Raw genomic sequence first — 21,747 nt, forward strand, 5'->3', positions numbered from 1 at the left:
GCCATAGGTCCACTCAAGTCTTTGATGCATACCCTCCAGCCCACTTAGGATATGTGGAGAGCATATAAAGAGGCGGCTGTGTCACCTCTGAGAAGTTCCTATAAAATCCCTGCCTACTCTGCCAATTTATTGCTTGCTCCCAAACAAAAGACAACATCAGGCAAATAAAATTGCCTGCCATCCATATTTGCTTAGACCGAGATCACCGAAATTGATGATGATTTAACCAATGATATTCCAAACCAAGTGAGCCTTCTCTAGCAGTGGCAGCAAGGATGTTCACTTTCATGTCCTGCCCCAACCTAGTTGAACTTTGGTGCCAATACAGCAGCCTAGAGGAAATGGGAGTGGACATAGACAAGAACAAGAAAAAAATCTTTCTGTTCTTAACTAAAATTCAGTGACTTTCATGAACAAACACTTCTCAGTTTGTGATGAGCCTTTAATTTTATTTCTTGAGTGAGAAATCATTGCTTTTCAGGGTTTTTTCAGCTGGATAGTTCCTTTTTGGGGAAAAGATGTGTCAGCCTCCTTACTCCATCATGCTGAAGTAAAGTTCCACCTTTTAATTTTGTGTCTCAAAAAATATCCTGAGGCCGGGGTGGCGCCTGTGGCTCAGTCGGTAGGGCTCCGGCCCCATATACCGAGGGTGGCGGGTTCAAACCTGGCCCCGGCCAAACTGCAACCAAAAAATGGCCGGGTGTTGTGGCGGGCGCCTGTAGTCCTAGCTACTCGGGAGGCTGAGGCAGGAGAATCGCTTAAGCCCAGGAGTTGGAGGTTGCTGTGAGCTGTGTGAGGCCACAGCACTCTACCGAGGGCCATAAGGTGAGACTCTGTCTCTACAAAAAAAAAAAAAATATATATATATATATATATATATCCTGAGGCCAGGCATGGTGGCTCACTCCTGTAATCCTAGCACTCTTCGAACTCAAGACCAGCCTGAGCCAGAGTGAGACCCACCTTTAAAAATAGCCAGGTGTGTGGCGGGTACCTGTAGTCCCAGCTACTCAGGAGGCTGATTCCAAAAACCAAACTCTTGAACCCAGGAGTTTGAGGTTGCTATGAGTTGTGATGCCACTCTACTGAGGGCAACAAAGTGAGACTCTGTCTCAAAAAAAAATCCTGAGTATTCCCTCTGGAGTCTGAGAAGTAATTGTATCTGGTTTCCAAGGTTGTATGTTTCAGGATTCCAAGAATAATAGTTACTTTTCGACCTCTAGAAAAGCAACAACCATGAATGAGAAAGATGTTTCTCAAATCATGGAGAATCAGGGCTTACTGTCTATCCCTGTATTTTGTAGCTGTTTCAACATTACTTTATAACTGATTTAATATATTTTTCTTTTTATTCCAGATTTCAGTTAAGTTCCTATGTCTTCCCCTGAAATTGCTTCCCTTTCATGGGGGCAAATGAAAGTACAAGGCTCTACTACCACGTATAAGGACTGCAAAGTATGGCCAGGGGGCAGTCGGGCTTGGGATTGGAGAGAAACAGGAACCGAGGTAAGATTTAGTCTTTAGTTAACACTACATAAGGCTGACCAAATGATTTCCAACCCCATAAGCCATAACGACCAACTGAAAAGTAATTACCTTTTTCTCTTTTTTTGAAATATAATTTACATAACATTAAATTTACCTTTCTTGTGTGAGACAGTCTCACTCTGTCACCTTGAGTAGAGTACTGTGGCATCATCATAGGTCACAGGAACATCAAACTTTTGGGCTCAGGTGATCCTCTTGCCTCAGTCTCCCAAGTAGCTGGAACTATCGATTCCTGCCATGACACCCAGCTAGTTTCTCTGTTTTTGTAGAGAAGGGGTCTTGCTCTTGCTCAGGCTGGTCTCAAACTCCTGACTTCAACCAATCCATGCCTCTGCTTCCCAGAGTACTAGGATTACAGGCATGAGCCACTGTGCCCAGCCTTAAATTCATCCTTTTAAAGTATGTAGTTGAATGAACTTTTTTTTTTTTTTAAGGAGATGATATCTCCAACTGTCACCCCCAGGGCCAGTCTTAAACTCCTGTCCTAAAACAATCTCCCCACCTCAGTCTCCCAAGTACTTGGACTATAGGCACAAGGCACTGTGTCTTGCTATTTTTTTTTTTTTTTTAAGAGACAGAGTCTTGCTATGTTGCCCAGGCTGGTCTTGAACTCCTGACCTCAAGTGATAGTCCCACCTTAGCATCCCAAATATCAATGGACTTTTTATATTTATAAACTTGTATAACAGTTACCAATGTTTATTCCAGAATATATTTATCATCCCAAGAAGAAACACCAGAACCAGTGCACATTCCTCCCCCCAACTACCTTCAACTCTTGGCAATGAGTAATCTACTTTCTATTGCTATTGATATTAATATGCTTATTCTAGATGTTTTATGTAAATGGAATATTTCAATTCTCTTGAATATATTTCTAGTAGTGATTTCTGGAGTATAACCGGTAACCCTATGTTTAAACATTTGAGAGATTATTTCTTCTTCTTCTTCTTTTTTTTTTTTTTTTTGCAGTTTTTGGCTGGGGCTGGGTTTGAACCCACCACCTCCGGCATATGAGCCACAGGCGCAGCCTGAGAGATTATCTTCTAACATCACTGCACTATTTTATATTTCCACCAGGAATATCTAAGGGTTCCAATTTTTCCACATCCTTCCTCACCAACACATTATTACTATTATTATTATTATTTTTAGAAACAGAGTCTCACTTTGTCGCCCTCAGTAGAGTGCTGTGGCATCAGCTCCAGCTCTTGGGCTTAGGCGATTCTCTTGCCTTGGCCCCCAAAATAGCTGGGACTACAGGCACCTGTCATAATGCCCAGCTTTTTTTTTTTTTTTTGTAGAGACAGAGTCTCACTTTACAACCCTCGGTAGAGTACCATGACATCACACGGCTCACAGCAACCTCCAGCTCATGGGCTTACGTGATTCTCTTGCCTCAGCCTCCCGAGCAGCTGGGACTACAGGCGCCCGCCACAACACCTGGCTATTTTTTTGTTGCAGTTTGGCCGGGGCCGGGTTTGAACCCGCTACCCTCAGTATATGGGGCCGGCGCCCTACTCACTAAACCACAGGCACTGCCTGACATTATTTTTTTCATTGTTCTGTTTTTTTGTTTTTTTTTTTTGACAGAGCTTTAAGCTGTTGCCCTGGTAGAGTGCTGTGGCATCACAGCTCACAGCAACCTCCAACTCCTGGGCTTAAGCGATTCTCTTGCCTCAGCCTCCCAAGTAGCTGGGACTACAGTTGCCCGCCCCAACCCCTGGCTATTTTTTTTATTATAGTTGTCATTGTTGTTTGGCAGTCCTGGGCTGGATTCGAATCCGCCAGCTCTGGTGTATGTGGCTGGCGCCTTAGCCGCTTGAGCTACAGGCGCCAAGCCTCATAGTTTTATTGAGACAGAGCCTCAGTTTGTTGCCTCTGATAGAGTGCTGAGGCATCATAGTTCATAGCAACCTCAAACTCTTGGTCCTGCCTCACAGCCTCCTGAGTAGCTGGGACTACAGGTACCCACCATAACATCCGGCTAGTTCTTCTCTTTCTAGTCGAGACCGGGTCTCGCTCTTACTCAGGCTGGTCTCAAACTCTTGAGCTTAAGCAATCTACCCTCCTCCTCCTAGAGTGCTAGGATTCTACGCATAAGCCACCACACCCTGGCCCTATTTTGTTTTTATTATAACCATCCTCTTGGGTGTGGTATGTTATTCTTATGTGGTTTGATTTGCATTTCCCTATGATTGCATTTCCTCCAGTGTTCTCAGTGTGCCATGCCCAGGGTAGACCCTCCCTTCCATGAGTGTAGGTTGGACAAAAGAAGGAAGCTACTATTTTTTTTCTTTTTTTTTTTTTTTAGAGACAGAGTCTCACTTTGTCGCCCTCGGTAGAGTGCCGTGGTATCACAGCTCACAACAACCTCAAACTCCTGGGCTTAAGTGATTCTCTTGCCTCAGCCTCCCGAGTAGCTGGAACTACAGGCTCCCACCACAACGCCCAGCTATTTTTTTGTTGGAGTTTGGCCAGGGCCGGGTTTGAACCCACCACCCTCGGCATATGGGGCTGGCGCCCTACTCACTGAGCCACAGGCGCCGCCAGAAGCTACTATTTTTCTACCACACTCACCTTGGATTTAGCCTCAACAACAGAAAAGTGGGGGCAGAATGAGAAACACTAATTTCCTGCTTCTCCTAGGAAGAAAGCTTTCTAGCTGTATGCTAAAGGGAGAAGGAGCCTTGTGTTCTCAGCTACAGCAATCTGGAGTGGAGTCTGTGCCTCAATTGGGAGGGGAGGGGGAGATAGCAACCTTGGTTTAGAAACCACAGATCTTCACCTGTCTTACCAAATGTCTCAGTTCAGGCTGCTGTAACAAAGTATCATAGACACTTCTCATCCTGCTACCTCTCTTCTTGGAGATAGCCTTTGTAGCTCATTAAAAGGCCTAAGGATTTGCGAGTCTAAGCTAAACCCCAACTAAAGATCCTCAATGTACATAAGGTTCCATGAGTCTGGGCATATGTCAGGTGTTTTGTCAACAGACCTCACCTTAAAACATTCCAAGCCTTGGGCGGTGCCTGTGGCTCAAGGAGTAGGGCGCCGGTCCCATATGCTGGAGATGGCAGGTTCAAACCTAGCCCCGGCCAAAAACCACAAAAACAAAAAAAAACATTCCAAGCCTTTGGGGTCCTCAAACTACAGCCTGTGGGCCACATGCGGTGGTGTGATTGTATTTGTTCCTGTCAAAATAAGATATGTGCAGTGTGCATAGGAATTTGTTCATAGTTTTTTTTTTTAAACTATAGTCCGGCCCTCCAACAGTCTAAGGGACAGTGAACTGGCCCTGTTTAAAAAGTTTGAGGAACCCTGTAATAATCTTTTTTTTTTTTAAGAGACGAAGTCTCATTTTGTCGCCCTCGATAGAGTGCTGTAGTGTCACAACTCACAGCAACCTCAAACTCTTGGGCTTAGGCAATTCTCTTGCCTTAGCCTCCCAAGTAGTTCGGACCACAGGCGCTTGCCACAACACCCGGCTATTTTTTGTTGCAGTTTGGCCAGGGCCAGTTTTGAACCTGCCACCCTCCGTAAATAGGGCCAGTGCCCTACTCACTGAGCCATAAGTGCCACCCAAGAATCTTTTTTTTTTTGAGACAGAGTCTCACTTTGTCCTCCCTGGAAGAGTACTGTAGCATCACAGCTCACAGCAACCTCAAACTCTTGGGCTTAAGCGATTCTCTTGCCTCAGCCTCCCAAGCAGGGAACTACAGGCCCCTGCCACAACCCCCGGCTATTTTTTTGTTGCAGTTTGGCCAGGGCTGGGTATCTGGGGCTGGCACCCTACCCACTGAGCCACAGGCACCGCCCTCTATTTGTTTATTTTTAATAATTTTTATTTCTTTATTGATATTCTCTATTTGAGGCAGACTATCCCTCTGTTGTTCTGGAGAGAGTGCTGTGCACAGCAATCTCAAACTCTTGGGCTTGAGCAATCTTCTTGCTTCAGCCTCCCCAGTAGCTGGAACTATAGGTATGCACCACTGCACCTGGCTAGTTTTTCTATTTTTAGTGGAGATGGTGTTTCCCTTTTGGTCAAGCTTCTCCAACTCCTAAGCTCAAGCAATCCACCTGCCTCAGCTTCTCAGAGAGCTAAAATTGCAGTCAGGAGCCACCATGCCCATCTTAAAATGGATGATTAATAGTCTTCCTTTAGTTAAGTTCAACATCTGGGTTTCCCCAGGGATGGTTAATATTGACTGCTTTTCTCCCCTGTATAGGACTGCCTTTCTTACTTTCTTTTGCTTTGTGTCACGTCTTTCTTTGTTGTTTACATTTCCCAATTTTTGGTTGAGAACTGGACATTTTACATAATGTAATAACTCTGGAAATCAACCCCCCTCCCATTCCCAGGGTTTATTGCTGCTATTTGTTGTTTGTTCCTATCTAGTTCTGTAATGTCTGTATTCTTGTCATTAAATCTGTATTCTTTGCCATGTGTGGCTGCTGGAGTCTGCTCAGTTATCTTAGAGATAAGCTAATGATCTTGTTACTGAAACCACAACTGGTGTTTCCTCTAGGTCCAGGCATTCTTCACACAAATATACAATTATTGGGACAATGATGATTGCAAATTTTCCTTTTTTTTTTCGAGACAGAGCCTCAAGCTGTCACCCTGGGTAGAGTGCCCTGGGGCATCACAGCTCACAGCAACCTCCAACTCCTGGGGTCAAGCGATTCTCCCGCCTCAGCCTCCCAAGTAGCCGGGACTACAGGTGCCTGCCACAACACCCGGCCATCTCTTGGTTGCAGTTGTCATTGTTGTTTGGCAGGCCCGTGCTGGATTTGAACCCTCCAGCTCAGGTGCATGTGGCTGGTGCCTTAGCTGCTTGAGCCACAGGCGCCGAGCTGACGATTGCAAATTTTTTTTTTTTTTTATTGTTAAATCATAGCTGTGTACATTAGTGCAATCAAGGGGTACAAGGTGCTGATTTCATATATAATCTGAAATACTCTCATCAAACTGTTCAACATAGCCTTCATGGCATTTTCTTAGTTATTGTATGTAGACATTTGTATTCTGCCTTTAGTAAGTTTCGCCTGTACCTATTCTAAGATGCACCGGATTGCAAATTTTTTAATACAACAGACATCTGTTTTCTCTTAGGCTGAACAGGAAAACTGAGAAAGTTCATGGGCTTTTAAATGTAAGGCAGGTCCCAATGTAACTAACACGGAGCTAGGTGCTTTGGGGGTAGGTGGTGGGAAATGGTGAATCTTGGGACCAAGAACTCTGCTCAGAGGCCTTCAGAATTGCAGAAACTTTGTTCTGAGAAAATCAACCATTTCTGGGAAACAACTCAAAAGATCAAGTAGTTATTTAAAGGTGAGGATTACAAAAAAACATAAGGTCATTGGAATTTATTCGTAGAGCCCGTAATAATTAGACAGAAGATTCCTTAGATTGCTAGAATCAAGTATTTAGGTTTATGCACATTTCTCTACCAGTTTTCTTTCTCCTTCTTCCTTTTTAGTAGTTCAGATCTTTTGGGATCAATTTTTTTCTTTCTGAATTTATACCCTTTAGAAGTTCCTTTAGTGAGGCTCTCTTGGTGAACTCAGTCTCTGTTTGTCTGAAAAGGTCCTTGATATTTAATTCTGATTTGTCTTGATAGTCTAAATTGACAATAGTTTATTCAGAACTTTATCTGTGGGACTCCTGCATGGTCTGACTAAAGCACAGGTAGTAAGAATAAGATGGAGTCTGTCAGGTTAGGGCTGACATGACACAACAAGTCTGGTCAGTTTAGGTCCTAAGTGACCTTCACCTCCTATCTCCCATTCTTATTGTTTTATAAATTTAGTTCCTACCCTAAAGATGCCTATCTTGAGTATTTTAGGTGGATTGATTTAGTAGATTAGGTTTTGAATTGGAATGTTATGCTAATTATTATTTAAACTAAGGGTTAAGGCTCTGTGCCCTAAGTCAGTGGTTAGGGCGGCTGCCACATACACCAGGGCTGGTTTGTTCGAACCCAGTCCGGGGCCTGCTAAACGACAATGACAACTACAACAAAAAAATAGCCTGGCATTGTGGTGGGCACCTGACTCCCACCTACCTGGGAGGCTGAGGCAAGAGAACCGCTTAAGCCCAGGAGTTCGAGGTTGCTGTGAGCTGTAACGCCATAGTACTCTACCAAGGGTGACATAGTGAGACTCTGTCTCAAAAAAAAAGGGTTAATATAGCATTTGCTTTGAACTTTTATGTATAAAACTGTAATTTAGGAAATTGAAGAGCAAAACAATCTTGCAGAAGCTACTCTCACTGTTCTCCAGAATCACCAGCCTTCTGACGGATAAAGTTTGGAGGCCCTTATCCCCATCTCCATATACTGGCTGACAGTGACAGGCAGCCAGACCCTCTTCATCCAGTAGTATGACTATGCCATTTTTTGAGATCTGCCCTATGAAAGGAGATTTGTATTTGCTTCTCCTAGGCTTCCTATATTAGTCTTAATCTGGGATTCTTTTATTTTTTTCTCCTTATTTTCTTTTTCTGTATTTAATCTGGGATTCTTTAATTAATTGATTTATTTATTTATTTTTAGCTGGCCCAGGCCAGATTTGAAGCCATCATATTTATGTATTTATTTACTTATTTATTTATTTAGAGACAGAGAGTCTCACGTTATGGCCCTCAGTAAAGTGCTGTGGCGTCACAGCTCACAGCAACCTCCAACTCCTGGGCTTAAGCGATTCTCTTGCCTCAGTCTCCTGAATAGCTGGGACCACAGGGCCCGCCACAGCACCCAGCTATTTTTTGTTGCTGTTTGGCCAGGGCCGGGTTTGCACCCGTCACTCTCAGTATATGGGGCCGGCGCCCTACTGAGCCACAGGTGCCACCTGATATTTATTCATTTTTGAGACAGAGTCTCACCATGTCACCCTGGGTAGAGTGCTGTGGCTTCAGAGCTCACAGCAACCTCAAACTCTTGGGCTTAAGCAATTCTCTTGCCTCAGCCTCCCAAGTAGCTGGGAGTACAGGTGCCTGCCACAACGCCCAGCTATTTTTCAGTTGTAGCTGTCATTGTTATTTGGCAGGCCCGGGCTGGGTTCAAACCTGCCAGTCTGGTGTATGGCTGGCACCCTCGCCACTGAGCTATAGGTGTCAAGCCATGGGATTGTTTTAATTTCTTTTCTTTTTTTTGCGACAGAGCCTCATTTTGTCATCCTCAATGGAGCACTGTGGTGTCATAGCTCACAGCAACCTCAAACTCTGGGGCTCAAGTGATTCTCTTGCCTCAGCCTCCCAAGTAACTGGAACTATAGGCACCTACCACAATGCCCAGCTATTTTTAGAGATGAGGTTTCACTCTACCTCAGGCTGATCTTAAACCTGTGAACTCAGGTAATCCACCCACCTCACCCTTCCAGAGTGCTAGGATTGTAGGTGTGAGCTACATGCCTAGCCACATACTTTTTTTTTTTTTTTTTTTCAGTTTTTGTCTGGGGCTGGGTTTGAACCCACCACCTCTGGTATATGGGGCCGGCGCCCTACTCCTTTAAGCCACAGGCGCCACCCCACTATATTCTTTTAATTTCTTTTCTTTTCCTTTTTTTTTTTTGCAGTTTTTGTCTGGGGCTGGTCTTGAACCCGCCACCTCCGGCATATGGGGCCGGCGCCCTACTGTTTTGAGCCACAGGCGCCACCTCTTTTAATTTCTTAACTTGGGGTTTCCTAGACATACCGATAGTGTATATTTTAGCCCCAAACTGATGTAGAAACAGGTTTGCAGTTATACATTTCCAGAAGAACCTTTTCAGTCTACCTAGAACCAAGACTGAGGCAGTGGGTGGATTCTAAGGGTCAATCATGTCACCCCAGATGGATTTAGTTAAGAAGGCTGTTTTAGGGTGGCACCTGTGGCTCAGTGACTAGGGCGCTGGTCCCATATACCAAGGGTGGCAGGTTCAAATCTGACCAAACTGCAACAAAAAAAATAGCCAGGCATTGTGGCGGGCACCTGTAGTCCTAGCTACTCAGGAGGCTGAGGTGAGAGAATTACCTAAAGCCCAAGAGCTGAAGGTTGCTATGACCTATAACACCACTGCACTTTACTGAGGGTGACAAAGTAAGACTCTGTCTCTAAAAAAAAGAGATAAAAAAGAAGTCTGTTTTAAGATTTGAAAGGAGGTCTCAGTTCCAGTTTAACCACATTGCTTAGGCTTCAACACAATCTCTGTTTCTTGCCTTGGTTCTCAACTGTGTGGGCACATTGATTTGATCCTGACACCCAGTTGCTTCTTAGCTACCAACCTGAATCATAAATCATGGAATATACCTGGATTGGTAGAAGAAACAGAAGAACATGGAGATAAGGGAGGGACAGAATGAGAGAAGAAGCCTGCAAAATAGGAAGCCCTAAAACTTGTGGCTTACTTGAACCAAATGGCTTCATTGGAGTGTTTCATATACTGATACTAGAGAGGGCACACATGGGCAGTGGTGTGGGTGACTGAGGGTCTGTAAATGCAGAGCTTAGTTTATGTTTTATTTGGTGAGTAAGTTATAACCATTTTATTTATTTATGTTTTTGAGACAGAGTCTCTCATTCTGTCACCCTCAGTAGAGTGCCATGGTGTCACAGCTCACAGCAACCTCCAGCTCTTAGGCTTAGGTGATTCTCTTGCCTTAGCCTCTGGAGTAACTGGGACCACAGGCGCCTGCCACAACGCCCAGCTATTTTTTTGTTGTTGCACTTTGGCTGGGGCTGAGTTTTAACCCGCCACCCTCCATATATGGGGCCGGCACCCTACTCACTGAGCCACAGGCACCGCTCCAGTTATAACTATTTTTTTTTTTTTTTTTGAGACAAAGCCTCAAGCTGTCACCCTGGGTAGAGTGCTATGGCATCACAGCTCACAGCAACCTCCAACTCCTGGGCTCAAGCGATTCTCCTGCCTCCACCTCCCAAGTAGCTGGGACTACAGGCGCTTGCCACAATGCCCAGCTATTTTTTGGTTGCAGCCGTCATTGTTGTTTGGCGGCCCGGGCTGGATTCGAACCCGCCAGCTCAGGTGTATGTGGTTGGCGCTTTAGCCGCTTGAGGCACAGGCGCCGAGCCTGTAACTATTTTAGATACTGTACTAGTCAGGGTTCTCTAGAAAAACAGAATCAGTAGTAGATACATATATATAAAGGAGACTTACTATGAGGAATTGACTCTTCTATCCTCTGCTCTCTGCATTTGGAGACCCAAGCCAGAGCTGTTAAATAATTCAGTCTAAGTTTGAAAGCCTAAGATCCAGGGCAGCTGATAGTTTAAATACTAGTTTGAGGGCAGGAGAAGATGAAGTGAGATGTTCCATTAAAGTGATGAGGCAGAAAAAAGCAGCAAATTCTCCTTCCTCTGCCTTTAATTCTTTCCAGGGTCTCAGTGGATGGTGGCTCCCTCCATAGGGGAGGTCAGTGTACTTAGTCCATTAATTCAAATGCCAGTCTCAGCCATAAACATCCTTGCAGACACACCCAAACATAATATTTAACCTAGGCACCCTGTGGCCTAGTCAAGTTGTCACATGAAATTAATTTCACAGATACTTATGTGGGAGAGTGATGTGTCTGATAAAGGTTATCCAGACTATGGTTTAAGATATACTGGGGCATGAACTTGTGAGTGTTCCATACCACAGATTTGTTTCCCCTCGAAAATGGATTTAGCACTGTATATTGTATTTTTTCCAGATATGACCATATGAGTTAACATTACCATTAACCTCGTTATATATGAAAACTTAAGCACAGAGAAGTTTATATAACTTACATAGGCACAGAGCTAGGAAAGCATGAAATGAAACAAAAAGCTCAGGTCAGATTCCAACTTTATTTCATGTTCCTTTCTACTATAATATTTTTTCCTTTTATAAATTAAAAAAAAAATTTTTTTTTTTGAGACAGAGTCTCGAGCTGTCACCCTGGGTAGAGTGCTGTGGCATCACAGCTCACAGCAACCTTCAGCTCCTGGGCTCAAATGATTCTCCTGCCTCCGCCTCCCAAGTAGCTGAGACTACAGGCGCCTGCCACAACGCCTGGCTATTTTTTGGTTGCAGCCGTCATTGTTGTTTGGTGGGCCTGGGCTGGATTCGAACCCACCAGCTCAGGTGTATATGGCTGGTACCTTAGCCGCTTGAGCCACAGGCGCCGAGCCATAAATTTAAACTTTTTTTTTTCATGCTGTATTATCTTTAATTAAGCACAAAAACCTTTTAAAACATGCTACCAGGTGTAAAGACCATTCACCCACTGCTCTGTTTGGCTGCCAGTCTCTTGTCCCTCTCTTCAGCAGTGGTGAGGCGGATACCTTTTCCTCGGGGAAGAGAAATCCATGGTTTGTTACCTTTGCCAATAACAAAAATGTTGGAGAGGCGAGTGGCAAACCTGTTGCCATTGGCATTTTTCACATGAATACATCAAAAGACCCAGGATGTCTTTCTCTGTTGGTGATCACACCAATTCTTCCCAGGTTAGCACCTCCAGTCACCATACACAGGTTACCTGTGTCAAACTTGATGAAATCAGTAATCTTGCCAGTCTCCAAATCAATCTGAATGGTGTCATTCACCTTGATGAGAGGATCGGGATAGCGGATGGTACGAGCATCATGGGTCACCAGATGAGGGATTCCTTTTGTGCCCACAAAGATTTTTCTCACTTTGCACAACTTGTACTTGGCCTCTTCAGGTGTAATATGATGAACAGAAAAACGACCCTTTGTGTCATAAACCAGATGGAAATTCTCTCCAGTCTTGTCAATGCTAATAACATCCATAAAACCAGCAGTATAGGTTATATCAGTTCTGACCTTGCCATCAATCTTAATGAAGCTGCATACAAATCTTCTTTACTTCATCTCCTGTCAGGGCATACTTAAGCCTGTTCCTTAGGAAAATGATGAGTGGAAGACACTTCTGTCAGCTTGTGGGGACCAGTGGATGGACGAGGAGCAAACATGCCGGTCAATTTATCCAGCATCCAATGCTTTGGAGCTGCTACCCACTTCAGATGCTTCTTGGGACCACAAGCCATGGCTGCGTTAGGCACGGAAAGAGCAATTTAAACATTTTTTAAGTTATTTTTCCTCTTATTAAGATTAAAAACTATAAAACTGTAAAGTTTCCATTGATGATAGAGAGGAAAATAGGAAAAGGTAACCATAGATTTAGTTTTTAACTTGTTAGTTTCATCTATCAGCAGGATACTCAAGAGGAAGTTTCTCTATCAAGTAGCAGGGACATTTATTGGGAAAGATGAGGTAAGAAAACCTGAGGTGTTGATCTAGAACTCATCAGTGTAGAGGCAAAAGTACATAGGATCAAAGTTACATAAGCCTCAGAATCGTCACCAGTAATATGAAGATAGTAACATTACTTAGCTCTTAGAGGTCATGCAGACTAATGTACAGTGATAGGTATATTGTAGGTACTTGATAAATGAAGCTGTTATTAGTTAGTATGTTAGTGGTAGCATAGGTGGAAATGAAAAAAAAATTGAAAATAAATTTCCTGTGCTTGCACCTCTGTAGTGTCCATCTCCAGTGATTCCCATGGAGCCATTTGGTTCAAGTAAGCCAGAAGATTTAGGGATTCTGGCTGGGTGTGGTGGCTCACACCTGTAATCCTAGCACTCCGTGAGTTTGAGACCAGCCTGAGCAAGAATGAAACCCCATCTCTACTAAAAATAGAAAAATTAGCCAGGCGTAGTGGCACATGCCTGTAGCCCCAGCTACTGGGGAGGCTGTAGCAAGAGGGTCATTTGAGCCGAGGAGTTTGAAGTTGCTGTGAGCTATGATGCCATGGTACGCTACCCAGGGTTACAGAGTGAGAATATATCTAAAGAAAAAAACAAAGATTTAGGGCTTCTTATTCTGAAGCCTTCTCTCATTTTGTCCCTTCCATATCTCCATGTCCTTCTATTCATTTTACCAATCGAGAAAAGTGAAATTGACCACGTAACATAACTTACTAGATTTAACAGATGAGGGAGAATTCTATAATGGCTAAATGGGTAAGTGGTGGTGCCGTTCATTGAGATTGGGTAAATTAGGGAAAGAACAGATGTGTTTATATTTGGGGCAGGGGTAAGTAGAGGAAATGATTAATTCTTCTGTAACATGGTGATCTTTAACTCATATTAGGACTTCTAAATAGCAGTATTTGGTATATCTTTAGATTTCTAGGTCTAGGCACTATCACATTTTTGCTGGGTAACCTTAAACAAGTTATTCAGTTTCTCTGCACCTCAATTTTAATTATCTATAACAATAAATAATATGTTTGTCACGGATTGATGTAAGAATAAGGCATGGGTTAGGAAGAATAAATCTTAGAATGTATTCAGCTTGCCTTGCTCACATAAAATTTCATTCTTTTCTCTCAACTGCTAGTTCTCAAAGTGTGATTTATTACCTCTTAGCATTTATTTAAAATGCAGATTCTGTACATCTCTCCCTTCCCTAATGTGCTGAATCAGTCTTTTGGTATTAGGGCTCAAAACTAATGTTCTTCATTTCACATAGTGGATATTTAATTTCAAAAAAGAAAAAAGTTAATTTTTCTCTCTTCCTGAGTAACCTAAGCATAATGCCTACCATATAATAATGCTCAAGACTGGGTGGCCACAGTGGCTCAGTGGGTAGGGTGCCGGCCCCATATAACCAGAGTGGTGGGTTTGAACCCGGCCTGGGCAAACTGCAACAAAAAAAAGCTAGGTGTTGTGGCGGGCGCCTGTAGTCCCAGCTACTCGGAAGGCTGAGGCAAGAGAATCGCCTAAGCCCAGGAGTTTGAAGTTGCTGTGAGCTGCGTGACACCACAACACTCTACCAAGGGTGATAAAGTGAGACACTGTCTCTACCAAAAAAAAAAAAAAAATGCTCAAGACTATTGGTTGCTCTTTACCATTCCTTGCAATCTTGGCTTATTTATTATAAAAATGACTAACTTATACACACACATACATACATACACATAAATACATATGTATGTACACATATACATGTATACATATATATAAATACATATATATATATTTTTTTTTTTGAAACAGGGTCTCATTCTGTTGCCTAGGCTAGCATGCAGTGGCATGACCATAGCCCACTGCAACCTCAAACTCCTGGCCTCATGAAATCCTCCTGGCTGGGTGCAGTGCCTCATGCCTGTAATCCCAGCACCCTGGGAGGCTAAGGTGGGTGGATTGTTTCAGTTTAGGAGTTTGAGACCAGTCTGAGCAAGCGTGAGATCCTGTCTCTACTAAAAATAGAAAAACTAGTTGGGCATGGTGGTGGGTGCCTATAGTCCCAGCTACTGGGGAGGTTGAGGCAAGAGACTCGCTTGAGCCCAGGAGTCTGAGGTTGCTGTGAGCCATGACACCAGGGCACTCTACCCAGCGCAATAGACTGAGATTCTGTCTCAAAAAAGAGATCCTCCTAAAAAAAAAGAGAGAGATCCTCCTGCCTTAGCCTCCCCCGTAGCTGGGATTACAGTTGTGTACAACAGTGCCTAGTTAATTTTTCTATTTTTATAGAGAGGAGTTCTGGCTATGTTGCTCAGGCTGTTCTTGAACTCGAATGGCCATAACTAGCTGCAAGGACAGAAAATGGAGTCAGTAGCTTGGCAGCCAGAAAAGTGTCAAAGTGGATTTTGAAAGAACAACTACCTGTCTGCCTCTGTGAGATGGGAGGTTAAGTTTGCTAGAAAAAATTAGTAAAGATTTCTGCTCTTAAACTAATAAAGAAAGCACATGTGTGTCGGTGTCGCTCGGCCGCCGGCCAGCAGGGACGAACACACCAACGCAGTCAGCTTTCAGCAGGTTTATTATCAGGTACAAGCAGCTTGTCCGGGAGAGCAGGATGGAAAAGCCCTCTAACCTTGTCCGGGGAGAGCAGGATGGAAAAGCCCTCTAACCTTGTCCGGGGAGAGCAGGATGGAAAAGCCCTCTAACCTTGTCCGGGGAGAGCAGGATGGAAAAGCTCTCTAACCTTGTTTACAGCACTCTGTATATATACTCTAGGACACATCCTGTTATTGCGGTTTCTTGACCTAGGTATCTCTCCAATGAGCGCAAAGGGCACGGGCGGCAAGGTTGTTGCCAGGGCGCAGCCTGCAAGCAGGTTTCCTAAAGTACGCCTCCGCCATCCTGTTTTTGTGCCTGATCGATACATTGTATAAGGGCCCTCCACATCTCCCCCTTTTTATTTATTTATTGCGAGTTGTGACCATGCCTGTCTTAGGTTGTCCCCCTTTCCGAGTATAGTCTTACCCGTCATGGAGGGTACAGGCAGCAGTGGCCTGTCCTCTGTCTTAGGTTGATCTACATCGGGGGGGATCTTACCCGTCATTGGCTACTGGTCCAGCATGCTAATTCAGATTTGGGGGGAACCTCCTGCTTGGAGGGCGAGGAGGGCCTGCTGGACGATGATGCGGTCTGGTTGTTGTTTTTGGCGGAGGGTAAGGAGAAGTTTGATGCAAAAGACTATGGCAACTAGAAGTATAATACTTAAAGCCGTGGTGCCGGCCCAATTGCGGGCATGGGAGAGCAAACTAGTTACTTTTCCTAGAATATCGCAAGCGGTAATTACTTGCACTCCAGTGCTATTGATACTAACAATATGATTCAACATTTTGCAGGTGAGGTTTTCAAATTATGCATCCCAGCTCCCCAGAAGGTAAAGGGATAGTTGCAAGGAAGCATTACACAGGGTACCATTAGGTTCAAAAATTGTGGGGGTAACACACAAGGAACTAAACAACCAAAGGAGAGGCATCTCTCCACATCATCCACCCGCTGCTGCAAAATGTCCACTCCCTAATCGACCAACAACAGTCCAGCGCGAAGGCGTCCGGCTGCGGCGGCCAGGGTGCGCAGGGCCTCCGCAACTGAGGCGGCCCGGGTGCGCAGGGCCTCCGCAACTGAGGCGGACAATTGGTTGACAGCAGCAGCGGTGGCTGGCTGCGAGGGCTGTGGCGATGGCCGTGACAAGGGCTGCGGTGACTCCGAAGTCGCGCTTGGATGTGGCTCCATGGGCGCGGCTTCATCGTGTGAGGGGTTCACTGGACGGGTGAGTCTTTCTGGGACCCACACCGGGGAGCTCTGGTCCTGTGGAGAAACACAAACTGCACCTCGGTTCCAGATGAGAACCGGGTCTGGGCCATGCCATTGGCTGGTAAGGACATCCTTCCAGCGCACTTGCACTGGGGAGCTGGTTTGGCGACCAAGGCAGTGGCGGTCTGCTGCTGTTTGCCCTTTGGCATCCAAAGTTAAAAAATTAAAAATGAAGAAGATTGTGTTGAACGAGGACAGGCAACGAACTGCTGTTCTCACTCAGACTCAAGACAGATACAACAAAAGGGGTCACGAACACCAGACAGTACACACACTTAACAAAAGACTAACACCCGCCACTATGGTCGTGGCCAATGACCCATGTACACAATCCCCCGCTCTGATCGCGGGCCCTCGCTTTTGTCGCGAGCTGGATCCCTTTTCCTCCCCCGCTCTGATCGCGGGCACTCTCTTTTGTCGCGAGCTGGATCCCTTTTCCTCCCCCGCTTTGAACACGGGCCCTCACTTTTGTCGGAGCTGGATCCCTTCTCCTCCCTTGCAAGCTCTGCGGCTACCGCAGAAGTCTCCCCCACCACTTGTCTACCTGGTGGGGCTACCCGGACAAACCCTGCACGGGGGGCGGCTTACCTGTCAGCTGAAAGCAGTCTCGAGAGGGGATCATGAAGTTCCCGGGTTTCGGCACCAGTTGTTGGTGTCGCTCGGCCACCGGCCAGTAGGGACGAACACACCAACACAGACAGCTTTCAGCAAGTTTATTATCGGGGGCAAGCAGCTTGTCCGGGGAGAGCAGGATGGAAAAGCTCTAACCTTGTCCGGGGAGAGCAGGATGGAAAAGCCCTCTAACCTTGTCCGGGGAGAGCAGGATGGAAAAGCCCTCTAACCTTGTCCGGGGAGAGCAGGATGGAAAAGCTCTCTAACCTTGTTTACAGCACTCTGTATATATACTCTAGGACACATCCTGTTATTGCGGTTTCTTGACCTAGGTATCTCTCCAATGAGCGCAAAGGGCACGGGCGGCAAGGTTGTTGCCAGGGCGCAGCCTGCAAGCAGGTTTCCTAAAGTACGCCTCCGCCATCCTGTTTTTGTGCCTGATCGATACATTGTATAAGGGCCCTCCACACATGTGTTAATAGAGCCAAGATTTGTTTTTAATATTTTTATAATTCCTTTAGTATAAGACGTTTCCTTTGTAATCTTATATTATTTTATGCTTTTTTTTCTTTAGAGACAGAGTCTTACTTTGTCACCCTTGGTAAAGTACTATGGCGTCACAGCTCACAGCAACCTCCAGCTCTTGGGCTTAGGCTATTCTCTTCCTTCAGCCTCCCGAGTAGCTGGTACTACAGGCGCCCACCACAACACCCAGCTATTTTTTTGTTGCAGTTTGGCCGGGGCCGGGTTCGAACCCGCCACCCTCGGTATATGGGGCCAGTGCCCTACTCACTGAGCCACAGGCACTGCCCCTATTTTATGCATTTTTAAACATTATTCTGAGAAGGGGGCCCGGAGCCTTCACCAGACTGGCAGCAAGATCATTAAGAAGCTGTTAATTCAGACAAACAACAATGAAAATGTGATTCAGGCAGTGTTCACAGGGAATGGATTCCAGAGATCCTTTAACGTTCACTCACAGAATCTGCTTTTATCAGCAGCATAGTCAGATAATGGTATTGCTACTACCCATTTATGCACACTTTATTTTGGCAGAAGAAAATGCTTCTTTGAAGTGTGATTTAGGAATGTCTTCTTTTCAAATTTAACACAAAATAGGGGGAAATGTCTAAGCCATATAGGACGCCATCCTGTCGTTTCACTGGCATAATGGATATTAGCTGGACATTTTTCCACAATTAATAGCTTCCTCTAAGAAGAAACAATAAGCTTTAACTACTGAAGGTTGTGTGACAGAAAGCCTCTTAGAGAAGAGGAACAGAATCAGACATTCAGTAGGGATGAGAGCCTGGTGCTTTGCCCCAAGGGATTGGCGGAAGCTGAGGAGGAGCTGGTGAGGACGTCTCAATAACAGTCTGATGCTTCAGTCCCAGGCCTCTGCAGGAAACTGTGAGTAATCACCACCAACGCCTGAATCCACAGGCCATTACAGTTATCTTTCATTGCTCTGTACGTGACACCCAGGGCCTGCAGTAAAGCAGCAAGAGCCAGATTCATCACTTGAGTTCCATTGATCCAGCAGCTCTGATGGGCTGCAGCTGTCTCCAGTCTGAATCTCTAGGGCATTATGGTTTTGCACTCTCTTATGACCTGTCACTTGATTTCTAGCAGTCAGTAGCCTTGTTTTATTATACTAGAATATCAGCTCTTAGACTATGTGGATCATGGAGTTATTCAAAGTAGATGTTTTTCTTTGTTAAATGAAGAAATCATACAAAATCAAGTAAATGCATTTATTTAAGGAAGGTGAAAATCTCTAACCCTGATCTGTAATTCTATTAAATATTTTCCATAGTCATGTCATCATATCTCCAGAAAAAACCTTAAGTTATTTAAATTATATTTATTCAGCTCACGAAGGTTCTATGTTTGATCACAGAACTGTGAAACTAAAAAGGACACCTAGTCCAATCCTATAGCAAACACAGTCTTTAAGAACTAGTTGTAATCAAGTGAAAATATATCTCTTATTTTATTTTGCCTTCATTTATTTTTTAATGTTTATTTACTTATTTATTTATTTATTTTTGGAGACAGAACTAGAGACAGGCTAGAACACTGTGGCATCAACTTAGATCACAGCAATCTCAAACTCCTGGATTTAAATGACCCTCCTGCCTCAGCCTCCCAAGTAGCTGGAATTACAGAAGCCCTCCATGATGCCTGGCTAATTTTTTTTTCCATTTTTATTTTTATTTAATTAATTAATTATTATTTTTAGAGACAGAGTCTCACTTTGTTACCCTTGGTAGAGTGCTGTGGCATCACAGCTCACAGCAACCTCCAGCTCTTGGGCTTAGGTGATTCTCTTGCCTCAGCCTCCCAAGTAGCTGGGACTTCAGGCACCCGCCACAATGCCTGGCTATTTTTTTGTTGCAGTTTGGCCAGGGCCGAGTTCAAATCTGCCACTCTTGGTATATGGGGCCAGTGCCCTACTCACTGAGCCACAGTTGCTGCCCATAATAATAATTATTATTTTTTTACACAGATTCTCACTTTATCACGTTAAGTAGAGTGCTATAGCATCAGAGCTCACAGCAACCTCAACTCTTGGGTTCAAGCAATTCTCCTGCCTCAGCCTCCTAGGTAGCTAGGACTATAGGCGTTGTCACAACACCTGGCTGTTTTTTTTTTTTTTTTTTTTTTTGTGGCGGGGCTTGGTTTGAACCCGCCACCTCCGGCATATGGGACCGGCGCCCTACTCCTTGAGCCACAGGCGCCGCCACCTGGCTGTTTTTTAAAGACAGGGTCTCACTCTCAAATGCCACCCTCGGCCTTCCAGAGCGCTAGGATTACAGGTGTGAGCCACCATACCTGGCTTTTTTTTTTTTTCTTTCTATTTTTAGTAGAGACAGGGTTTTACTTTTACTCAGGCTGGTCTTGAACTCCTGAGCGCTAGTGATCCTGCTGCCTCAGCTTTTCAGAGTACTAGGATTACAGGCATGAGCCACTGTGCCTGGCCTGTTTTGCCTTTAAAAAGTTACAAATTTGGGCGGCGCCTGTGGCTCAGTGGGTAGGTCACCAGCCCCATATACTGAGGGTGGCAGGTTTGAACCCAGCCCCGGCCAAACTGCAACAAAAAAATAGCCGGGCATTGTGGTGGGTGCTTGTAGTCCCAGGTACTAGGGAGGCTGAGGTAAGAGAATCTCCTAAGCCCAGGAGTTGGAGGTTGCTGTGAGCTGTGACACCATGGCACTCTACCAAGGGTGATAAAGTAAGATTCTGTCTCTAAATAAAAATGAAATAAAATAAAAAGTTACAAACTTAAATAATGTTATCAGAAAATAATCTAATATCCCCAGATCTTTTCTGATCTCTGTGGAGAACAGGGAAAGCTAGAGGCAGAGGTACTGTTCAGAGACCTTGGACGTACCTCTGCGTCCTTCCCCATAATGAGGATGAACCTTTACTGCTGATCAGTTTGGTTCACTCTTTGACATGCATGTATTTTAGTCTAGAACGCTTTTTGATATTCCCTTAAACATGAGTGCATACAGTCTGAATGTAAATTCTTCAGGAAGATGCTGATGAGATAAGCCTGAAAATCAAAGGGTAGTAGTGAGAGAGAATTTGGCTTTGTTACCAGCTCTGGAAAACTGACAGTGAAGATGTCACCAGCAGCTTCATGCCCCACAAGAAATCGAGAGACATGGGGAAAGCCAGCAAAGATATGCTGCATCTTTTCTGCTTTGGAAAGCCACGTGGCTTCTGTTCAGTTCTGTTTACTTGGTTAAATAAATCAGGGAGTAGATGCGTGTATATGTGTACCTGTACGTGGTCTTTTCCTGCCAATATAGACCTTGCTTATGATACTATGATTTAAAAAAACTTTTATTTTGAAATAATTTCAGACTTACTAAAAAGTTACAAGAATATTACAAGGAATTCTAAATGTATTTTTCAGCCAGACATAAATGTTGTTATTTTATATTTTCTTTATCATCCCTCCTATCCATCTACAGATAGTTTCTTTTTCTGTACTGTTTGTTATAGAATTATACCCCTTTACTCCTAAATACATGAACATATTTCCTAAAAAATAAAGATATTCTTGGCTAAGCACAGTGGCTCAACGCCTATAATCCTGGCCCTCTGGGAGGCCGAGGTGGGTGGATTGCCTAAACTCACTGGTTCGTGACCAGTCTGAGCCAGAGGGAAATCTTACCTCTAAAAATAGCCAGGCGTTGGGCGACGCCTGTGGCTTAGTGAGTAGGCCGCCAGTCTATATACCGAGAGTGGAGGGTTCAAACCCAGCCCCGGTCAAACTGCAACAACAACAACAAAAATAACGGGACGTTGTGGCGGCCGCCTGTGGTCCCAGCTACTGTGGAGGCTGAGGCAAGAGAATCGCCTAAGCCCAGGAGTTGGAGGTTGCTGTGAGCTGTGTGATGCCACAGCACTCTACTGAGGGCGATAAAGTGAGACTCTGTCTCTACAAAAAAAAAAAAAGAAAAAAAAAATAG

The 21,747-nt window shown here is 44.5% G+C and overlaps 1 protein-coding gene and 1 pseudogene across 2 annotated transcripts in view; one reads left to right on the forward strand and one right to left on the reverse strand.

The window, feature by feature from the left end:
- The window catches only part of AAMDC (adipogenesis associated Mth938 domain containing), a 55,164-nt gene that overhangs the window by 21,433 nt on the left and 11,984 nt on the right, over positions 1-21,747 (forward strand). The window contains exon 2 of the mRNA XM_053561985.1: positions 1,358-1,506. Coding sequence (XP_053417960.1) covers positions 1,375-1,506 — 132 coding nt within the window. The 5' untranslated portion in view covers positions 1,358-1,374. The remainder of the gene's footprint in view (positions 1-1,357; positions 1,507-21,747) is intronic.
- On the reverse strand, positions 11,715-12,599 carry LOC128565495 (40S ribosomal protein S4, X isoform-like; annotated as a pseudogene). Its single transcript, XR_008374268.1, has one exon. The product of XR_008374268.1 is annotated as a 40S ribosomal protein S4, X isoform-like (transcript).

The sequence above is a fragment of the Nycticebus coucang genome, chromosome 14 (assembly GCF_027406575.1).
Source record: "Nycticebus coucang isolate mNycCou1 chromosome 14, mNycCou1.pri, whole genome shotgun sequence".
NCBI lineage: Eukaryota > Metazoa > Chordata > Mammalia > Primates > Lorisidae > Nycticebus > Nycticebus coucang.